Source organism: Neopsephotus bourkii, unplaced genomic scaffold, assembly GCF_033783945.1.
Source record: "Neopsephotus bourkii isolate Nb327-2 ecotype Australia unplaced genomic scaffold, CSIRO-AGI_Nbou_v1 NB_1154, whole genome shotgun sequence".
Lineage (NCBI taxonomy): Eukaryota > Metazoa > Chordata > Aves > Psittaciformes > Psittacidae > Neopsephotus > Neopsephotus bourkii.
The window spans coordinates 4,675,052-4,696,174 of NW_026901640.1; the positions used below are offsets into that span (position 1 = coordinate 4,675,052).

Sequence of the window (21,123 nt, forward strand, 5' to 3'; positions counted from 1 at the left end):
CCTGGACCAAGTAGTGCTCAGTTAAAACCTTGCATTCAATATTCAGCCCCTCTTTGTTGGGTAAGGAATGGGGAAGTAGTCCAGCAAGGCTTGACAGAGTGTTTTGACTATCCATGCTGAGTAGATTGGGATGATCTGAGAGCCTGGACTGCTGCAGATGGGCATTTTGATGGAGATCTGGAAAATGGCTGAAGGAGCCTGAACCCGAAGGAGGGATCAATTCCACCAACATGCCCGCCAGCATGAGGTCCACTGCATGCTGCCTTTGGCACGAGCAAGCAGCCATCTCATCCAAATAGAAATGCCTCCCTGCTTGCTGGCTGCAGGCAGGAGAAGGCTGAGGACCCTGTCTCGCAGAGCAGCGCTGGGGTGACGCAACCCTTCCCCACAGCCCCCCTCCACTCAGATTCTGGGCTTGTGATGGAGTGGCAATGCCTTTGGGCACTGTCGCAGAGCAGTGGCAGCACCAGGACGGAGGGCACACGACTCCTAACTCACCAGAGCATTGGTAGACCACAAACTTTGCATCTATAGAAGCGCTCAGGCTCCCTTCGCCCACCTCTCTGCCAGGAGCATCCCTGCTTGCCACCTACTGTGCCTGCTTTCCCCAGCGTTGAACTACAATTTGTTGCTACAGCCACTGAGTAGCTACTGTTGCTGCTTTCTACGGACTTGCTCGGCTGCCAGGATGCCCCTGATGGGCTGCAAGCTGCTGCCGGAACTGCCAGGCCAAGGTGGGAGAGCATCGCTCCTGGGGGAGCAGCAAAACCAAATTGGGGTTCTAGCCCTTTAAATCCAATCTGGTACTGCAAAAAAACGGGCGAGCAGCAGGAGAGAGCCTTCAGACTCTTTTAATTAAAGCTTGTACCATATTCCATCTTCCCAAGTCACAGCAGTCACTTCTTCAGGACATCTCAGGGCTCGCCGGCACCGCGGCATGGATGGGGGGAGTCGCTCACCTGGGACCGGCGGCAGTAGGTACGCACGGGCTGCTTGCATGGCTTCTCCCCCTCTCCTCGCTGTCAGCTGGAAGCATCCCCCTTTTTTTTTTTTCCCATGTCTTTTCCTTTGCCGAAGAGAAAGTCTAACGCGTTGCTTCTGGCTCATGGGGACGGAGGCAGGAGGCATCCTCCTGCAGCACACCTTGGGGCAAGGGGCTCCCCATCCTGCCACCACTGCTCTCCTCCCTCCCTTTTAAATAATTAAGTGCATGACCTAGAGTTGTTTTCTTTTTTTCCCCTTGCTCCTTAAATCGAAATGCTGCTATTCAGCAGAAGATAAGTTGGGATGCCTGTTTCATAAATCACTGCAGAAGTTGGTCCCTGTCACGCTTTCACCGACGATTGCCCCCACTGGCTCTGCTCCCGGCTCCTCTCCCCTTTGCCTCCCCCTTGTAAGTGCACCAGGTTAAGAGAGTTTTCCCATATCCTTTCATGCGCATTGCACTCTCAATGCAGAGCATTTCTTAAGAGCTTCAAGGACCGAATACCGGGGTTATTAGGAAAGACAGTGTTATATTCACTCTGGAGTCTCTTCTCTTCAGCAGTATAACCCGTAGAAGCTTTAGCTGGCCTTATAAATTGCCCTTCAACAAGAACATTGTGCACAGGGACATTTAACTGCTAACTATCTCAATCACGGATTGATTTTTCTCTCCCTCCTCCTCCTAACCAAGTGATCTTTTCATTTGTATTTCCGCGCAAAACAGCTCTCTCTTTAAATTATGTATTGCTGTTCCTTCGTCACTGTCTCAGGTTGATGCACCATGAGGGTGCCCTGACCTTAGTAAGAGCCTGTTTTCCTTTTTGCAGCCAGGTCCCAGGTGAGTGTGGGTCCCAAGGAGCCTCCCTCCTACATGGATTCCTGGAGGGGAACAGACGCTGTGCCAGGAACACATTTATCCTGGTGCCTATCTGAGTTTAATAACACTTTTGACAAACAACAGACATCCTCGAGGTTTGAAATAGGGTTGAAAAAGCATCCACTAATCTCCCTGAGAAGTGCTAGATGGTGGCCACCACTCTTAGTAAATCAGGAGATGAGCTGTTTATGTATGGCATGTTGAAATCTTAGCACAGGAGAAAAAAAATCTTTCTGCTAATCCACCAGCAAAAAACTCTGCCTTGCTGTCATTTCACAGGCTTGTGTGGGGGATATTGCGAACTCAGCATGGCTCAAAGCACGCAGAGTTTTGGGAACTGTCGGGGGTGCAGGGTCAGGGAAAAGGACTTTTTTCTCACTATTGGCATTTGAAGTAAATGAGAGAGCAATGGGACAGGGAATTTGCAAGTGAGGAAGGCAAGTGGAGCTGTGTGTCAGTGTATGAGCTGCTGAGCAGGAGCACCTGTCAGGATGAGGTGGTTGGTGGGCAGTGGGATGTTTTGACTTGAGCAGTCAAAGGAATGAGACTTAGAGAGGAGGAGGCACAGCAGAGATGGCAGGACAGGGTGGAACCTGCAGCACAGCCATTAACTTATAGGTGTGCAGGGCTGCGGGGGAAAAGAAACATCTTGTACCCTGGGGTTTTGCAGTGATCAGTTTTCCTGTTTGAGGTTGCTTCTGTCATTGGCTCCCATCTCTTTGGTAGCAATTTAACCATTTGTGACTTTTGATGACATGAGGAAGGAGCTTGCCCCTTGTGACAGAGAATTGGGATAATAGCTCCCTTGTTCCCAAATGCAGCAGGAAAGCAAATGACTTGGCAAGGAAACCTGAAAGTGCCTGAAAGTAAAAAAACCTGTTCCTGTGGTCTGAGCGGGGCTGCAAACTGTTCCTGGGTGAAGCCCCTGAAGCCTGTTTTATTCACCTTGAGGAGCTGGAAACCCCAGAGCTGGATTTGAAAACCACCAACAGATACAAGTGGAGTGAGGAAAGATGAACAAAATGTGCGTCTCCCTTCAGCAAAGTGACTCAAGCCTCTCAAGCATCCGGAGGGTGGGGAGCAATTATTTATAGTGCCATCAGCAGGAATTTTAGAATGAAATGAAGGGCTAAAAAGTTTGCTGACTGTTAGGGAATGTGTCCTGGCATGGATTGATATTTCCCGGGCCGAGCCATTTGCATCTCCAGCGCTACCAAGTGTGCAGCCTGGAGACCCTGCAAAGCCTCACTGGGGTGGGACTGCACTGAGCATGATGGGCAGCGATAAGGACCTGAACCTGTTTGGAGGATGGAGTTTAAATGTCACCTACAACTTCCACCCTGAGCCACCTCTGCTGCCCAAGCCTGGATTTATCTCTTGGTGGATATCTGAACTTTGAGGGGAGCGGCACTCTGCAGGAGGGGAGGGCTGGGTGGCCAGGTTTGCCTTTTTCATTCTGATCCTATGAACACTAACATTAAAGCTGGGGGGGGGGGGTAGTGGGTTATTTTCAAGATCAGCAGTTAGTGTAACTTAGTGCTTTGTCCTTCATAATTAAGATCTGCGTTCTGCATTTCAGAACCACTCTTGACCCATGATGAGGAAAGGAATTAGAGGGATTGGCAGGCAGAGAATCGCTTACCTGGCATCACTCAAACTAAAGATGACCTGCATAAGATTTTCTCTTCTAAATCGAGGAAACTGAATTTGGACTCCTTTTTGCAGCTTTGTGGTGATGAAAGGCCTCTTTTTTTCTGGGTTGTTTTGAGTTGTTTTCCTCCCTTTCTTTTTTTCACAATGAATGAGTTGTATCAAGGTTGTTTCTCCCTATCTGGGCAGATGTGCTGGAGGGCTGAGATGGCCACTGAGATTGTTGCAGGTGGAAAGGGTGAATTTGAAACTCATAAACCTTCAGCAAGTTTCACAGTTACCAGCATCCTGAACAAATTAACTGTGCAATGAGTTCTCTGCAGTCCCAGAGCTCTTTCCTCTCCCCAGGCTACTTGATAACACTGTGAGAGACCAGTCCCCAAGTGGCCTCAAAGATCAGAGCTTCATGGAAATCCCATGGGGCAATTTGCTCCATCTTGCCCTGCCTGTCAGTCTCCAACCATCTGAGATCTTCCTAGTACAAACAAGACCTGAATTTCTGAGGAACAAGCAGAAATTATTGTACGTAATAACCTTTCCTGCTTCCTTCACCCCATACACTGGAAAGATCACAAATACCAAAAGCATAGCTCTCATTTTTGCTGCTTCTTTGCTAGCCACCTTTAAACGAAAGAGAAATAGCAGTGTATCTGGAGCAGGAAGGGACCAAAACGGATCTGACTGAGATAAAACCTAAATTTACTCTTTCTGGCTGCTGGAGTTTAATATATTCTTCTATTCAGAGGAAGGGATGTATGTCAACCTCATTCTACATCTCTGGCAGGGTATTACAGCTTGAATTAGTATGATAAATTAAAAACAGTCATAAAATTCTAGAGGTCTTAAATCATAAAAATGTATCATGTGAATGAATTTGCACAGTTATTAAGCATAATGTTGGAGATATAAACATTAGCTTTGTGTGTCAGTGTAGCAGGATGGGAGCAGTCAAGTCCAGGGCACTCGGCATGATCCAGATGTGGCTCATGCTCATCGTCTGGTCATCTTTGCTGATCATCTGGGTGGTTTAGCTGGCTTCAGGTCACCTTTCAGGCTAATCCACTATCTGATGTGGTCTTTTCTTCTTTGATTTTCTATCTTTTTTTAATTCCTTTGTGGTATGTTTTTCCCCTTTAAACGTCAGCAACTTCAGTGTATTATTTAAAACCTGCATTTTAATGGAAGGAGAGGTGAGATGCTGCACAATGTAAACCTTGTTTTCCACGGCCACCCAGAGACTGCCAAAAATCAATTATCTGCTAGAGGCTGATCTTTAAAAAAATGTTAAGCCAAATTGTATTAAAAGCCCTGGGGATCATTGAAAGTAGGTTTTCAAGAAACTCATGTACAGGTGTTGCCCAGATTGATACAGGCTTCACCCTTCAAATCCTTTTGTGCAGTGACCTAGTGTGCTCAGGAACTGAATTATTCTGAATTAGTTCTGGCTCTGGCCAAAGCATTGACTCCAGTTTAACTGAGTGCTTTGGGAGCCTAAGGCGTTGTTTCAGAGTGGACTAGAAAGCCCTTAGGAGCTGCAAATGCTTTACTGGAAGCTGGTGGGATGCCCCTAGGTGATTTTGCAAAGGTTTATCTTGGTAACTCTACTGCAAGAGTTAGGACATGAATGGTCCAGCACACACAGACCTGTAAGTGAAACAGCAATCTATTTAAAACGTGTTTTTCTTTTTGCTCCTCATAAACACACTGTGCGAAAGCAGCCTATGAAGCTGGGAAAGGAATCACTTGAGAAGACTGAAGTTCTTGCAGGGTTTAGGAACAAGAAAGCTGTTGTGCTACAGGACAGATGCTATTATGGAGGAGATACTGAGCCTGGTGGCCCTACAGATGCTTGCTGTTCATAATGGTGTTAACACCATTAACAACACCACTGAATGATTCCAGACCTGCAGCCGTGCCCAGCGGTTGGTGGCTGGTGGCTCCTGGGAAGTGCAGAAGTTCTGCTGTGGCCAATGGGCTGGTGATGGAGATGATGTTATTTCAGTGTTACACATGTTAACATACTGCCACATGTGAGCTGTGACAGTGCCGAGCAGCTTCTATTAGGGTTGCATTGCCCCTTGGCACTACACACGCTGTCCAAACCAAGCTGTGTTATTTTTATAAGTTCATTTCAGTGAGCTTTCCTGCAAAACCCCATGGTTTGGAACTGAAACTGTAGATCCAAGATCTATTGTAATGCTAATAGCACCAGTAGGATTAACCCTAACTGATACTGGCCACAGAGAAAAGTTCAGAGCAGCTCTGGGGTACACATGCACCCTCAGCACAGCACCCTGGGCCATGGGGAGGTAGCTGAGGTGTAAGACACAGGCAGGAGACCCACTGCTCCCACCTGATGGAGCCCAGCCCCATGCCTCTGTGCTTTCTGAGTCTCTGATGACCATACAGAGTGAGAAAGAAGGTTTGGGCATTTTAGATAATTCTCAACTATGAAAAACAAGCCGCAAGAATAGATGGGTTCTTTCCTGCATCAGATTGGTCCATGGGCTGAAGGTGCAATTTTGCTGATCAAAGAAACGAAACTGTACAGTGCAGGATTTCTTTATAAGAATGGTGGCAGAGTGTGTGAAAGAATGCTGTGAAGCAAGTATAAGGCTGGAGGCACATGTTGGTATTTCCCCTGATCCTGAGATATGTCCCCAAACAGAGGCGGAGAACAGTCAACCACAGCAAGCATCCTTTGCATCAGTGTTTGTACTGCACAGCAGGCTCTTGATCTACCAGCAGGACACCAGGTCTTCTTCTGGGACCTTAAGAAACCAGTCTACCACAGTGGCTCCCTCTTCCCCTCCCTACCACCTCCTCCAGCCACTATCACCCACATGCAATAGATGTGTCTGCAGTAGGTCAGAGCAGACAGGAGGGACACAGGAGCAACTAGGGCTTGGTGAGAACAGCTGATGGGAAAAGGTTATGGTCCATGTCCTTGAGGCCCTCTGCTATTTTTGGGGCCTGCCAGGGGCACCTGGTTATATTGAGAACAGGAATTAATAAGATCAATGCTATCAAAGTATGTGACAAGGCAGAACATCCAGCCTTGCTGTGCAGTTTCTTCAAGACAAGCCCATGAAAGTCCCTGAAAAAATGTATTTTATTGTGATAATGTACTTAAGTCAGATTCACCAGAGAGGATTTTAAAGAACAGATTATCTGAGTTTAATAGTGTGAATTATGAAAAGAACCTGCACTGTGCAGAGCACAGGGTCACATTTGATGACTCACTAGGCTTTTTCTTGACCATTAGTTGAAGACTTTATGTCAAAAATGTGATCCACATAAAATTGTTGCAGTCTGATGGAGAATGTCTTCCAGCTCTCAGTGTCCAGCAACTGCAGGAGGAAATGTTTTCTTCTCTGTCAGCAGAAAAAAGCCACATAAACTCAGGGCAATGGTATAGGAGCTCTATGCCTTGACATAGCCTCTATAAATAGTGAGGACAAATTCCCTTCTCACTTAATATCCTGGGGGAGGGCAAGAGCAGACATACGTTCTCTTACAACTTTCCAACTTTATCACTCATGGAAAGAAACTTCCTGAGCTTAAAGCTGTGTCTGTGTCTGTTTCAATTCTTCCTTGAACCTATCTCTGCTTTTGATGATTTCCCCCCTTATTTATAACCATAATTGATAAAACTCATGGTGCTTTTGAGCATCATCATGTCTTGCAGGAAAAATTCAGCAACGTAATTGTGCAGTTTGCAAAGATACTTCCTTGGGGTTTATTTTTAAGTCTTCTCTTGGTAATTTTATTGAATACCTCATAGAACAGCAGGTGTTTGTTCTCTATTCATTCTAATAGGCGTCTCCTATATCCCTTTCAACCACCTTTTTGCCATACTGAAGGGTCCTGATGTGTTAGCCTGTTTTCATGCAGAAGCTATTCTGTCCAAGCTCACTTCTTTCCTCTCACCCATCCTCATTCTGTTGTCTCCTATCTCAAAGGCATTGATTAGAAATTCATTCATCATGAAGGTGCACAATGGATTCAGATAAGAGCATAGTTTGTTTTGTTCTCTATTTCTCTGCCAGAAATCTCTCACACTCTGTTTACCCATGGCTGTGCTGAACTTGGAGCAGATGTTTCCAAAGCAGCGTCCATATTCCACCACTGAAATTCAGCTCCTTTTTTATTCTTCAGACATTGGATTTTGTCAGATTTTTTTGAAACCAATTCAGATTTTGTTTATAATGATTAATTTTGTGTCATTAATAAATGTTGTTGTCTCACTCCTCACACACCTCCAGTCCCCAGATGATTTCTTAATATAGGAGCAGATCTATTTTACAGGTCACTCTGTGATTGCAATCGGAAGTTGCTTTCATTATGATACCAGACTTTTTATCTTTGTTTCCTGTCTTCTTTTCTTGTCTCCTTCATAATGAAAAAAACCACAATTGACTTAACCTTCTGCTATGACCTGTCTCTCTCAAGCATCCTTTTTGTTCGGTCATCATCTATCAGCCACACCATCTCCATGGCAAGTGTCCTTCCCCTAATGTTTCTGAAGATGTTTTATTATTACCTCTTATGTCTTTAGAAAGATGTTGTTCAAAACCCTTTTGGCCTGCTATATTGTTCTTCTCCATGCAGTTTGTCATGTTCAGAGATCTATTACCTCCTTTAATGAGATTTGTGCTTTTTGAGAAATGCATTTTAACTCCAACTCTGCTGTGGAGCTGCACACAATATTTTCCTTTTTGGTGGTGTATAATTATGCCAGGATTGCACTACAGAGATTTAGAATATTTTACTCTTAATTTCTTCTTTATTTCAAGCACCTTCTTAATTTTTAGTATACTTTATGTATAGTGTATATATAGGTACCTATGTATGTATGTGTATATACATATATATATAGCTGAAAGAGGATAGACTGAGATGAGCTCTTAGGCAGAAGTTCTTCCCTGTGAGGGTGCTGAGGCGCTGTCACAGGGTGCCCAGAGAAGCTGTGGTTGCCCCATCTCTGGCAGTGTTCAAGGCCAGGTTGGACACAGAGGCTTGGAGCAACCTGCTCTAGTGGAAGGTGTCCCTGTCAGTGGCAGGGGTTGGAACTGGATGAGCTTTAAGCCCCCTTCCAGCCCAAACGAGTCTGGGATTCTATGATTCTAATGATACATACTATATATATAGCATAGAGTGTGTGTATTTTAGAGAGAGTGCCTCAAGTGAGGCATGGTAGGTGTAGTCTACCCTGTGTGTGCCTTGGCATCACACAGCCCCACCAGTCAGCCTCCTCCTAACAAAATCTGAGTGATGATTGTATTGATATCCCCACCCAAATGAGTAGTCCCATGCTTTGGCTTATAGCAGTGATGAAAACATTGAAGGCAACTGCTCTGAACTCTGCTCTACACTCCTGCCTGATTTGGATAGTACTGATCAAACAGCAGCAAGTCTCAGAAGTCAGCAATGCCAGCTGGAGTCGCTTATAGTCCCTCTTCAGCCACTGGCCTACAGAAGATGGGACCTTGGAGGGGGACCTGGGTTGCAGCCCTTTGCACCATCTGTGTCCCATTTTGACCCATGGCAAGCCCTATTATTTTCCCATCTGAACCACATCTCCAGAAAGCAATAAATCTATTTAGAGGTAGAATCCTCCATACTGAATGAAGTCATAGTATTAACATCAGTACTTGTATGGGCAATTTAAAAACAGTTTCATTTTCAAGACGTTGCTGCAGGACTATTCATGTTGGACTAAATTAAGTAATAATTGAAATGTTTGAAGGAAAATGGGTGTCACAGTCAGCTTTAAATATGTTTTGCTAACATCTTGCAGAAAAAATCAGATAAAAATTGCAGTGCCCTGTGAGAGATGACTGGCTTTTATTTCAAAGTAAATAAGTAGAATAGGAGCGAGACACACAAGAGCACAGCTAATAATATGTATAATCAAATGAAAACTTGTGTACAGTGATATTGCATGAGGTAAAACTTGGGAGTTTAAAACCAGAACATGTTTTGTTTACCAAAACCCCAAGAATGTTTGAAAGCACATTTGACTATAATATACATCCCACGCTTTATGGAGTACTTACTTAACATATATAAGCTGGAGAGATGAAGAACCTTTTGACAAATAATGTCTCAAAGCACTGCTGAAAAACAACATAAGCACAGGAAGAGTTGTTTTACTAAACTCAAGAGCTGCTAGCAAAGTCTTGTTTCAGACAAACATGGAACTTCAAATGCAGTAACTTAAATCAATGGCACATGAGCACACACTGAGGTTAAGCAAGTTCACTGGTGTTTTTATACACCCTCACATTTGCTTTCCTGAGCCAGAGCAAAGCTGCACACATGGATCTAGAACAGGACAGTTCTCTGCTTTGCAATTGATTGCAACAGGAGCATCTATTGCTTCATACTTCAACATGCACCAGCTGGTTCTCACAATGGCATAGACCAGCTGTCAGAGGAGCACTATTTAGGACGCCAGGACAGGTGACAAGGTTTTTGGTATTCAACACGATGCTTCTGAATGCTGGGATCGAGACTTAATGCTATCAGAGCCCTGAAGGCAGTAATTGCCCCAAACGTCCTCACCTGGGGCTCAGCTATGCCCCTGCCAGGAGCCCACTTCAGCTCAGCCCTGGGCCTTTGCATTCAGTTTGTGCTGTGCTCCAAGTATGTCAGTGCTCAGCTCATCTTCGCTTTCTGGAAGGATCTCAGACCTATATTGCAGGTAACTTTTCTTCTGCTCTGTCTCCTGGATGGATATACTGCAGCTTTATTTTCAGGCCTATTTGTTCCTGACTGAACTTCTTTTGGGTTAACCTTGGACCTAATTTCTCAACTTCTCTGGGTGCTCTCAGCACTCAGCTTTGCTCACCAGGTTCAGATCCTGTAGGATCTCTGATGGTGAGGGCACTGCTGGCACTAGGGCCACCCTTGGAACTTGGTTTTGATTTTCCTACCATGAAGCAGATCCATCTTTGCTGCTCCATGACAAATACCCTTGGCCAGGCTTTTAATCTTTGGATCTCTCCTCCTGCCAGTATAGGTAGTGGTGGTGTGAATTACAGTTGGTTTTAGGTTGGTAGCTGGTTTTACTGGGAGCTAATGCTATGAAGGTCAGGACTAGGATGTGAAAATATGCTCAAAGGGGCTGCCTTAGCTGGATAGATGAGCATATCTATGTTCTCAAATAACTACTGAGCACCATCTGATTAAGTCCGGGCATCTCTTAGATGTCAGGGTCTTGATTTTTACAGCCCTTGGTTGACAGAGGCTGAAGCTCAGAATAACTATTCACTATTCTATGCTTATTCTATTGGCCTTCCAAATAGCCATCCTTATAAATACCTGCTGAAGCTTAACTTAGATCCAGACCTGCCAGATTTTGAGCTAAACCTTATTTCTATTTGGTTCCCTCCCTGTTGACCACACCTGGTTGGCTCTTTGAGGATGGCAGCCTCTTGATCTGCACAAGGTGGCAAACTGGTGGTTCCACCTTTGCAGCAGAAGCATCTCTGATGAATGAGCTGCAGCACACAGCAATTACGCTCTGGAAGTTGGGTGAAAGGGAGCAGGAATAATTTGCAAGTTCTGTCAGCAAAACCCTTCTTATCTTTGTTGTTGGTTTTTTTTCCTCCCCATACCTTGGCAAGGCTCCTTCCTGTTTTCTTTCATTACATGGCAAATTCACAGTAGGAACAGGAGGTCATTTACTCTAAATCATCCATTTATAATTTTGCTGATGCTGCCAGTTGCTTTTTCTGAGGACTGTGAACAATGTGCTGTTGGTTAACAGTCATAATTAGAAGTTTTCTACATTTCCAGGAGCTCTTGGGTACTCGGCAAACCGTTCCCTAATATCCTGTGGATCCATAGTTATGCTGCTAAACTGGGTTATGACCAGTGAATGCCAGAACTGCTGCCCTTCAGGTTTAGAGAAGAGTACATGAAGGCAAAAAAGGAACAGTTCGAATGGAAGATCCCTTACAAGAATCCAATGATGTCTGGTTTTATAGAGAAATACTGTTTTTGACAAAGTTCTCCCAGAAAAGCTTACAGGATCAGCTGAGGTACAAAGAAAGGAGTAAGAAATGATTCTTGCAGGTCCATGTAATCAGATAAGCATTGCTTTGTGGACAGAAAAAAATATGAAGTGTTGCCTATGAAGGTACAAATGAGTGAACTTTCAGCTGGGTGGGGATGAAAAAGGCAGCTGCAGTGAGGAAAAAATATGATCCCAGTCATATTATGATGCTGACAGCTCTTTTCTTCTGGCCAAATGGTACCTTCTGTTTTTGATCTTAAAGCACAGTTTGAAACGTGGTTTGAAACTGGTGAATTCAGATTTAGAATAATGGCTTACTTAATTCTTGAAGCAGATCATTCTAGTTTGTATGGCAAGTTCTCCAGGGGGTGGAGTGAAGAGCTGAGTAACCCGCATCTCTGGGCTGGGAGCAAACAAGCCAGAAAGGACTGCTGGAGATAGATAAATTGGATGCAAACCCAACACAGCTTTAGGTTGTGGTGTGAGTCCTGTCTATGACCCTCTTCCCCTGGGTTGCCTGGGGCATAGTAGATCTCTTTTGCGGTTCTGGACCACATGAAGATTGTGATTTGCAGTCTCTAGGGTCAGTGAAGCACACCAGTCTTTGATCCAGCAGTGAGTCAGAAGGGGGGATGTGTTGGCTGAAGGCATCTCTCTACTCAGTTTGAAAAAAGATCTTAAGCCAAGGACTTTAGCCTCCTAGTTGAGTTGCCTCCAGGATCGTATCATGTCGTTGGGTGGATATCCTTTATGTTCTCCTTCTGTTTTGCTCTGTATAAGTAATTAGATATTCACTGGACATGAAGAAATAACAATTTACTGTCTGTTTTTCCTGGTAGGATGAGATATGAGTTCTTAAGCATTTCTTATAATTGAAGCCAAACCAGCTCCTGATTTTGGATATCCTGAAGTTTAGGCATGCGCTTTGCTCTTCTGAACCCGTCTGACTGACGGATCCATGCTCCCAGGCATAGATCACCTGCCTCTCATTTGAATGTCTGAAGCCAGGGCAGCTCAGTGCTCCATCACAGCCACATCAGCTCTGCAGCAACCAGTGGTGTCTGGTGAATTTAGTCTTTCTTGTCAAATGTTCTTGGCCTTTATTAAGTGCCTGAATATGAAGTGGTTTGCGTTAGTCACCATCTTTCGTCAAGTTTGCTTTTTCTTCATGGCTTAAAGCCATGCATGACTTTGGGATTGGATCAAACTGAAATTCAGGTTCTGCTTGAGAAAATCAAGTGAATGACAAGATGATTGATGTTTAGATGGACTGGAAATGACAAAAGTGGGGAATCTTTGCCTTTACCATTGCACAAGATGATCTATGAGCTGCAGGTTTTGCATTTTGGTAATAGCCATGTACACATGTGTTTGCTTCAGCCACAGCATCACCATTACCAAAGCTATTGCCCAGCCTGAAGCCTACTAAAAATATTGTCAGAGAGAATTTAAGGCATTTATTTAAGGTGGTGAGGCACTGAAACAGGTTGCTCAAAGAAGTGGTAAATACCCTATCCTTGGAAGTGTTCAAGGCCAGGTAGGACAGAGCCTTGGGTGACATGGTCTAGTGTGAGGAGTCCTTGCCCACCACAGGGGAGTTGCAATTAAGTAATCTTAAGTCCTTTCCAACCCAAACCATTCTATGGTTACTGAGTGGAGAGGTATGCTTGTGGTGGTGTACTTCCACCCTCACCAGGAGCAGAACAGCTCAAGTTACAACCAACTTTTTTAATACTCCAGGTGCCAAGTGCATTTCTTGAGCCTGTTCCCCATCTTAAAAGGCAATATATGCACTAAGAAGAAAATCCTTACATCAAAGTGCCTGTAAGCTGCGTTAGTCATCTTGGATGTTACTGAGCACCCTATGAATGAAAGTGCTTTGTGTATGAAGGTGATGATGATACACTATGTCCCTTCCCACCTTCCAGCCATCTCTTGTATCTGTGATCCTTTCTTCTGCCTCCGCTGGAAAGAAAAATGAGATGTGAAAGGAAAAAAGTGTTCAGGAAAATCTGGAAATCCAGATGTCTCAGCTTCAGTCCAAGCTATGTCCTTTATGGCTTGTAATGAGGAGCACTGGAGTGACTGAAAACCCTGACCTGCAGCCAGCCATTGTACCTGCTCTCATCTAAATCTCTGAGAGGTGAAGTCTGGAGCAGCTGCTGATTTTCATTTGAAGTCTTAGGGCTTGAGCTATTAATAAGGCTGGAAAATAACCACATGTTCTCTGAATTATGTAACAGATGTTAAATTCCCCAAGATGAAGAGGTGTCAGCCTGATGGAATAAGTGATGTGAGGACCTTTCTTTTTCCTTTGAGCTGACTTTCTCCTCTTATTAGCAAAATTGAGTAAGTGATGTGAGGACCTTTCTTTCTCCTTTGAGCTGACTTTCTCCTCTTATTAGCAAAATTGGTTATCTGCTGGTAGAAGTAAAAAGAAAATGAGTATAACCCCACCAGCTTTGACCCCATCCCACTGTTCCCTCCCCTCTTTTCTTTGTCTCCCGTGTCTGTGCATTACCTGCCTTTCCCCAGCATCAGGTTTTGAAGACAAGTGCCATCCAAAGCAAAGTCCCATTGAAAGAATGTGTTGTGATGAAGAGCTGTTGAATGAGTCACTGCGCTCATGCTGGCAAAGCGGGCTGTGGAGCAGGCCAGATCCTTACGTTTGGCACGAGAGAGCGAGGAGTGAAAGAGGAAAGTAAATTTGAGGCCAGGAGCGCTGCAGCATTTGGCCAGCTGAGGGGGCTGGGTTGCAAATGCTTTCCCACTTAACCATTTCGGTGATAGGACTGCCACCAAGGCAGAGATGTGTTCACAGCATCACGGGCATAGCGGGAGATGGGCTGAAGGTGAATACAGATGAGGTGTCCTAGGCAGCGCATTAAAAAGCGTTTTGCTTCTGTCTTCCTTTTGACAACCAGTTTTTTTAAGGTGGCTGTCTTCCTGATGCTCCTCTGTTCCAGAGTGAGTACTTGTGGCTCCATGTGGGGATGGATCCTCAGCAGCTCAAGATGGCATTTAACTAAGATGCCTCTCTTCCTAGTACCCCTGCTTTATGCCTCTTGGTACCTTACATAAAGATGGAGGGACGCTGTCATCGGCTGTGTGTAACACAGCTGAGCAGTCCCCTGGGAGAGACATTTATAAATGCGGATTGAAGACAGTGGGCCCCAAGGGTGTACCATGTTTTCTGTAGGTGTAGATACACAGCAAGACTAATAAATTGGCCTCTGTGCTGATAGAGATGCATGTGCTCTTGACTGTGACCCTGCTGCCTGCCCTCTCTGAAGGGTGGCTTTGCTCAGGCATTTATGTGAGATCTGCTTTAGCATCTCCTGTTACAGACCTGCTGGCAAGACAACCGCTGGCACTTGTTCCAACCAACGAGCCCTTTCCTCCTGGGGATGCTTCTGGAGAAATGTAGCCCAGGTCAGAACAAGCTCACAGGAGAAAGTCCTGCTGGAGGTGTCAGCTGTGTTCTACCACCACCATTAATGGGGCTGTAGAAAAGGGCCCTCATGGACTCCTCCCTCTTTTTCGTGCCCTGCTACCAGGGAGTGGAAGAAGTTGCAGAAAGTGAGTGAATGTGAAATTCATCAGGATTGTGAATGTAATGGGGATCTCCCAAGTAGGAATCATAGTACTAGGGTTTAATCTGGGCAGCAGACTACCTGGCACAAGTCTGAGTCCCCTGTGCAAAGAACTGATTGTCAGCCACTTTAAAAGTATTAAAAAATAAAGATGTAGAAGCCAGCTTTTGAGTGGTTTCACCATTTCCCCAGTTTCCCCTTAGCTTGCCCTTCAGGACCGGTCGACAGTCCTGCATTCTGGTATTCACTTTTCGCTACTGATTAATGGGCTTCTAATGCCATTACTTATTTCATTATCCAAACAATCTGGAAGATCAGCTATTATCTAGCAAGGAAAAAAGACAACTTCTTATTGGCATTAAGTGGTTGGCTTAGCAGGGCAAGGTACAAGGGTCACATTTATGAGTAAGAGCAAGACACTATTGGCCAGAAAATTTGCAGTGAAAGTCATCTGTAAATTTGCAATCTCCAGACAAAGAGTGGAGTCCAACTGTAAGAGGGGGAGTTGCGAAACACAGAGACAAGTGGGGTAGGTAGTCCAAAAGCTGAAGGACTTTATCAAGAGCTCAAGTGGAGCCTCAGAGAGTCAGTAATTACAGTGGTAGTAGTAATAATAATAATACACCTTGGAAGCCTGGTCTTGTGTCAAGTGCTGTGCAATTGCAGATGACATGGCAGGTAAGTTCTTTCCTCAAAGCACTTCAAAGCCAAGTGGCAGGAAAGCACGGCCAAACAGCTTGTGGTAGATGGGAAGGGGAGAAGAGAGAGGTAAAGGCTGGCAGCTGGCATAGGGAGAGTATGTCTCAGGGCACCAGCAGGCTTGTGGCTGTTATATAGGTGGTTTTAGGAAGGATAACAAGGTGCATGTGTGGATCATCAGTGGCATTTGGCCATGTGTGAGGACCATCATGAGGGAAGCGATAAAATGCTTGTTCGAAGCGTTAAAAAAAGCCTGATAATGGCTGACATTGTGGGGTGGCTGAAGGCATGGGCCAATCCCCCACAGCTAGGGATGACGGGTCAACCATGTACAAGCCATGAAGGGTCCTACTAGTGGGCACCCTAACTTGTCTTGGATGCAGAAAAGAAGGGGTAGTGTGAAGAAGTACATCCATGGTGGTGGGGGATGATGTTTGCAGGTGTCTTGAATGGCAATGTTGCAACAGGTGGTGTTTGGTGATGGATAGGAGCTTAGTGGTATGGTGCAGAAGGTACTGGTCAAACTTAGAGGTCTTGTGTATCAGAACTGGAGAAGAGATGCTTGTGAAGGGGATACCCTGTCTTGGGCTTTGGAGGGTGGGTGAACTTGTGGTCGGTGCCTTGCAGATATACCTGCATTTCTCTTGGCAAATGCATGGGTGGCCCTGGCTCCTCCTCTTGTGCAAGAGTGCTTGCATCCGCATAGTTGTAACATAGGAACACTGTCTGGACTCAGCTTATTCCTTAGTACAGCAGCAGTATCTCCATGGGAGGGAGGTGAAAACACTCTTGACTGTGTGCAAGGACCCTGTGCTATTGTGCTCAAGGCTGGTGCTGGTCGGAGTGTTCATGGAGTCCATCTTGCTGTCAGGAGGACTCAAGGCATCGCATATTCATGCTCAGAGGCACTGTGCCAGCATCTGCCCAGTTCTTCTGAGGTGATGCCTGCAGATGCTGCAGGTCTGCTCTCTCATGACTACTGGGCTGCACTTGAAGCCAGCCCTGGCTCTTTCATTTGACTTGTGCCAACTCTGTGCTGCAAAACATATGAGCAAATCACTGTTGCCCCCTGGAAGGAGCAGGGCTGTGTCCCAGAGCACACTATTCCCATGGCATTTAACATTCTCGGCAAACCCAGCTTTTTATTTAGAACTGAACATCTGTTCCAGATGTGGTTATTCACTGCATTGCTGCGCTCCTGCCATTGTTGTCCTGCTGCACAGGGGAAGGCTGGCATGAATTATTGAAAGATTGAGTTTAAATAAATGATAAACTGGTACAGTGCACGCAGTTGAGTTTTTGTCTGCTCTTACAGAGTCACACTCCTGGCTTCAATGTCTCCATGATGAGCTCACACACCTCTCAGAACCTGCCGTCTCATCTGCCTGATGGGGCTGATCGAAGAGCATGGAGAGGGGCAGCCCAAGCATGAAGGTGGCCGAGGGGATGAGTCTCCTGGGGAGAAGGAGGAGCCGCAGCAGAGGAGCAGGCCACCAGAGTTTCCCTCCTGGCAAGTGCTTTTCTCATCTCAGACCATTGAGAGCTGGTGTGGGGGGATGCTTGCTGAGGACAGTCGGTGTGGTGGGAGGGATGCTGCCAAGGGTGGGCAATGGAAATAGTGCTGGGGAGCAGCAGTGGGTGAGTGAACTGGGAATCTCTTACTTTAAAGGACCCTTTAGTTAAAATCCTTTAGTCAAACCTCATCCTGGTCAAACATCTCATGGGACTGTGCTGAACACAAACGTATCCAGACCAGCTACGTGCACATGATGTGAGGGCAAGGGGCGCACTGAGTTTGATCCCACTGTGGGTCTAAACCAGCCAAATCCTCCCTTCTTGCTGGCTTTTGGCTGGGAAGCCTGAAGAGGTTTTTTTGGAAGCCTGAAGGGCTTTTTGGAAGCCTGGTAGCCTTGGAAATGGGTTTTTTAATTATTTTTTTTTTCTTCACCATTTTGAAGAGTGGCTTGACTCACAGTTGCATGAGGCTGTGGGGATTCGCAGCAGACCATCTGTTTCAGCTGTTAGCAGTCATTAATTTTTTTCATGTTTTTTGCTACTTTTGAGACACTTTGGGGGGGGGGAAATATGTTCTGATGGCACTGGAGGACTTCAAAGTTATGAATCCTCCAACATTTTCTTTTTTTTCCCAGGCAAACAATATACATTGGATGCAGCTTTTGTAAAAGAATTGTATTTTTATTGGGCTTTCTACATGGGGAATTGGTTTCCTGTGGACAGGCAGGAGGGCACAGTGTGTTGTTTATCTCCCCTCCACCATGCATTTGGCTAATACCAGCCTTGTTACACTGCAGCATGTCTACTAAGGAGATTTTTTTGTGGTTAAGTCTAATGCAGAAGAGCTTTCATTAGTTTATATATATATATATATGTATGTATATATGTATATAGTGAGAATTTCTTTAAAGCCTTCTTCTGTTTCTGGAGCTCAGCACTAGTTAAATCAGCCTTATTGTCTCCAGTTATTCTACTTGGAAACTGGAAAACTACTCAAATCTTGACAGGTGTTCACAGCTGATGGCTCAGGTTTGTGGATCAAGTGCTGGGGCATATGGCATGATAAATAATAGAGCAAATTGATCCTATTGACACTGTTCACCCTCCAATCTGCACACATTTATCCTTGTGCCTTGCTCTTGCTGTGCGGCAGCCCATTCCCTGAGCCAGCTCCTCCCAGTGCTGCTGCTCCCCAGCCAATGAGTTTGGCTCACCAGTGTTGAAGCAAAGGGCTGTAGTACTGGTTTTGCAAGACCCTTGGCTTGGTATGATGGGCAGGTGTCCACCGTGGGTTTGCTCCCCATCTGCTTCATTGGTTTGTTCAGTTGGTGCTCATGATGGCACATCATTCTGGGCTTTGATCAGGAGCCTCACTGGTGGTTTCCTTGTTGCTTGCATGGGGTTTTTGATGCAGCAAAACCCTTGAGTTTAAGGGGTGCTGAGAAATGGCAAAGGTTGGCAGTACGAGGGAGCATGCAGTATCTTTCTTGAACAGGGGAAGTTCAGGTTAGGTATAAAGAAGAAGTTCTTTACTGTGAGGGAGGTGAGGCCCTACCAGAAGTGGTAAATCATCCCTGGCAGTGTTCAAGGCCAGGTTGCACAAAGCCTTGGATGACATGGTCTAGTGTGAGGTGTCCCTGCCGCTGGCAGGGGATTGAAACTGGATGAACTTTAAGGTCCCTTCCAACCCAAACCATTCTATGGTCTTGCATAGTAATATGTGGTGGGGAGATGGTGGCAGATCCTCTAAGAGGATGCTGAGACCTGGCTTCATGAAAACATTAAGCTGTGGCCTGGTAATGGGCAGAGCAGAGACCTCCGCACTGAGTTTATGGCTATGCTGGTTTGGGTCATACATCCCTGAAAGGAAGAGTTGTGAACAGGATGTAAAACATTAAACATGAGCCACGAACCTCAAATGTACCCTTGGGTCTTGTGATGGTGGGAGACTGCAGAACAGAAACGGAGTGTCTTTGACCTGCCTGTGATACCCCAGTGAAGTGACAGCCAGCGAGCCGTGGAGTGTTTCCAACCATCCATTAGGACTGAGGCTTTCAGCAAAATTACAAATGTGTCCTTTGAGGTGGCCAAAGAGCAGTTATTGTTGCTGGCGTGGGAGCTGGTTCTGTGCACTCCGCAGCCAGCTCAGGGCCATGCTGCTACCAAACCCAGTGTGTGCCACTGCAGAGTGAGTTGGCACCAAGGGACACAATGGGGATGGTGTCCTGCTGCCTGCTTCAAGGTGCCATGTGCTGGTAAACCCCAGATATCTCCATAGTGCAAAGCAAAGAGTCCATAGGATGTGCCCTGAGAGCTCAGCATCAGGTCTATATGCTCCCATGGATGTTTTTGGCTATGGCTTGGGTCCACCTCTTGTCCTTTGCATGCAGAGGAGCGGGACATGTCACATCCCTGCCTCTCTTGCTCTCACCTCTGAGCCAGGAGCATGCCCCAATGATATGGGGCAGCCAGTGCACAGCGGTGATTGCTTCAAGCTTGCCAGTGGAAGGTGGAGGAATGCACATCTGGAGGCTTGGAGACATTCGGTGCCTGTGTGGTTTTCATTTGGAGGCCTTTCCATTGTTGATTGACTTAATTAAAGATGGAGGAAAAAAAAGGCGGGCAGAATTGGACCTTTTTTTTTTTTTTCTTTAAGTAAAGCCTGGCCTTGAGGGGCTGCTGAGCCAGTTTTCATTTTGAAATTTCCTTTTTAATAATAATTTTATATTTCAAGTTTCCTTAAAAAATTTTGAGCTGTAAACTGAGAGGAGGTGTTAGATGCTGTAAGCCAAACCCCAAGTCTCTTAACTTGCCCAAGAAGCATCTTCTGTTTTGCAAAGTCAAATTTCGGGGCGGGGGGGGGGAATCATTTATTTTCCAAAATCCCATTGCCATTTTTGTAATTGAACTGAATTCACTAAGATACCTAAAATAACCATCTTTTTGTTTTGTTTTGTTTTGGGTTTTTTTGCGCCAGCATGGAGAAATGAGTGTTGGTGCTTGGCTGTGGGATGCTTTCCTCCTTCACCCTACCTGCTGAAAGCCTGCTCCATGCTATGGAGGCTTTCTAGAGCATAGATGAAGATTTGCAGATTTGATGAAGAGGGAGGAAGATGATCAGCAATCCTGGAGCCTCCATTTGCTCTTCATGCCCCATCATATGTCTGCCTGTGCTTGTAGCCATCCTCCTCTTCCCTCCATCAAGTCAGACCTCAGTGCATATGACTGACCCTACTTGCAGCAAAGGGCACAGCCCTTCTCACCTGAAAATCACTGCTCAGATGCTGAACAAGATATAAAAGTAAGAAAAAGGGGAAAAGCTATTTCCCCATCAGGAAATTTGTCCATTAACACCCCAGACACAAAAATCTCAATGAAGCTTTTCCCCTCTGAACCAGCTAAAATGTCTCTCACTGATGCAAAGTCTAAAAATAAGCACGTTCTCCACAAACAGCTTAAAGATGTTGAAAATGAAAAGCAACAAAGGATGTAGAACGTCTGAGTCACTAAATTACAGGGCTATCTTTCGAAGAGCAAAACAAAACAATACCCCCCGCTCCTGCTCCCCAACCCTCCCTGCTGAAATTGTGAGGTTTCTGGGTTAAGTTTGGGGCTATTTGCCCTGTGGTGCCTGTGCAGAGAGTCAGCTTATTTTTGTGGGCTAGTGAAGGGCTTGAAACCTTATCCGTTTTTATTACAGCATGTGCCAGAGCTGCTCTGTATAAATAAAAGGAATGAAGCCAGTCTGCTCAGCGGCATGAACAGGAGGTGCTTTTCTCTCC

General features: G+C 45.5%; 1 protein-coding gene across 1 annotated transcript in view; it reads left to right on the plus strand.

The window, feature by feature from the left end:
- Positions 1-627: 627 nt before the first annotated feature.
- The window catches only part of CALN1 (calneuron 1), a 132,079-nt gene continuing 111,583 nt past the window's right edge, over positions 628-21,123 (plus strand). The window contains exons 1-2 of the mRNA XM_061363647.1: positions 628-978; positions 17,142-17,340. Of these exons, the coding sequence (XP_061219631.1) occupies positions 17,215-17,340 (126 nt within the window). The 5' untranslated portion in view covers positions 628-978; positions 17,142-17,214. The remainder of the gene's footprint in view (positions 979-17,141; positions 17,341-21,123) is intronic.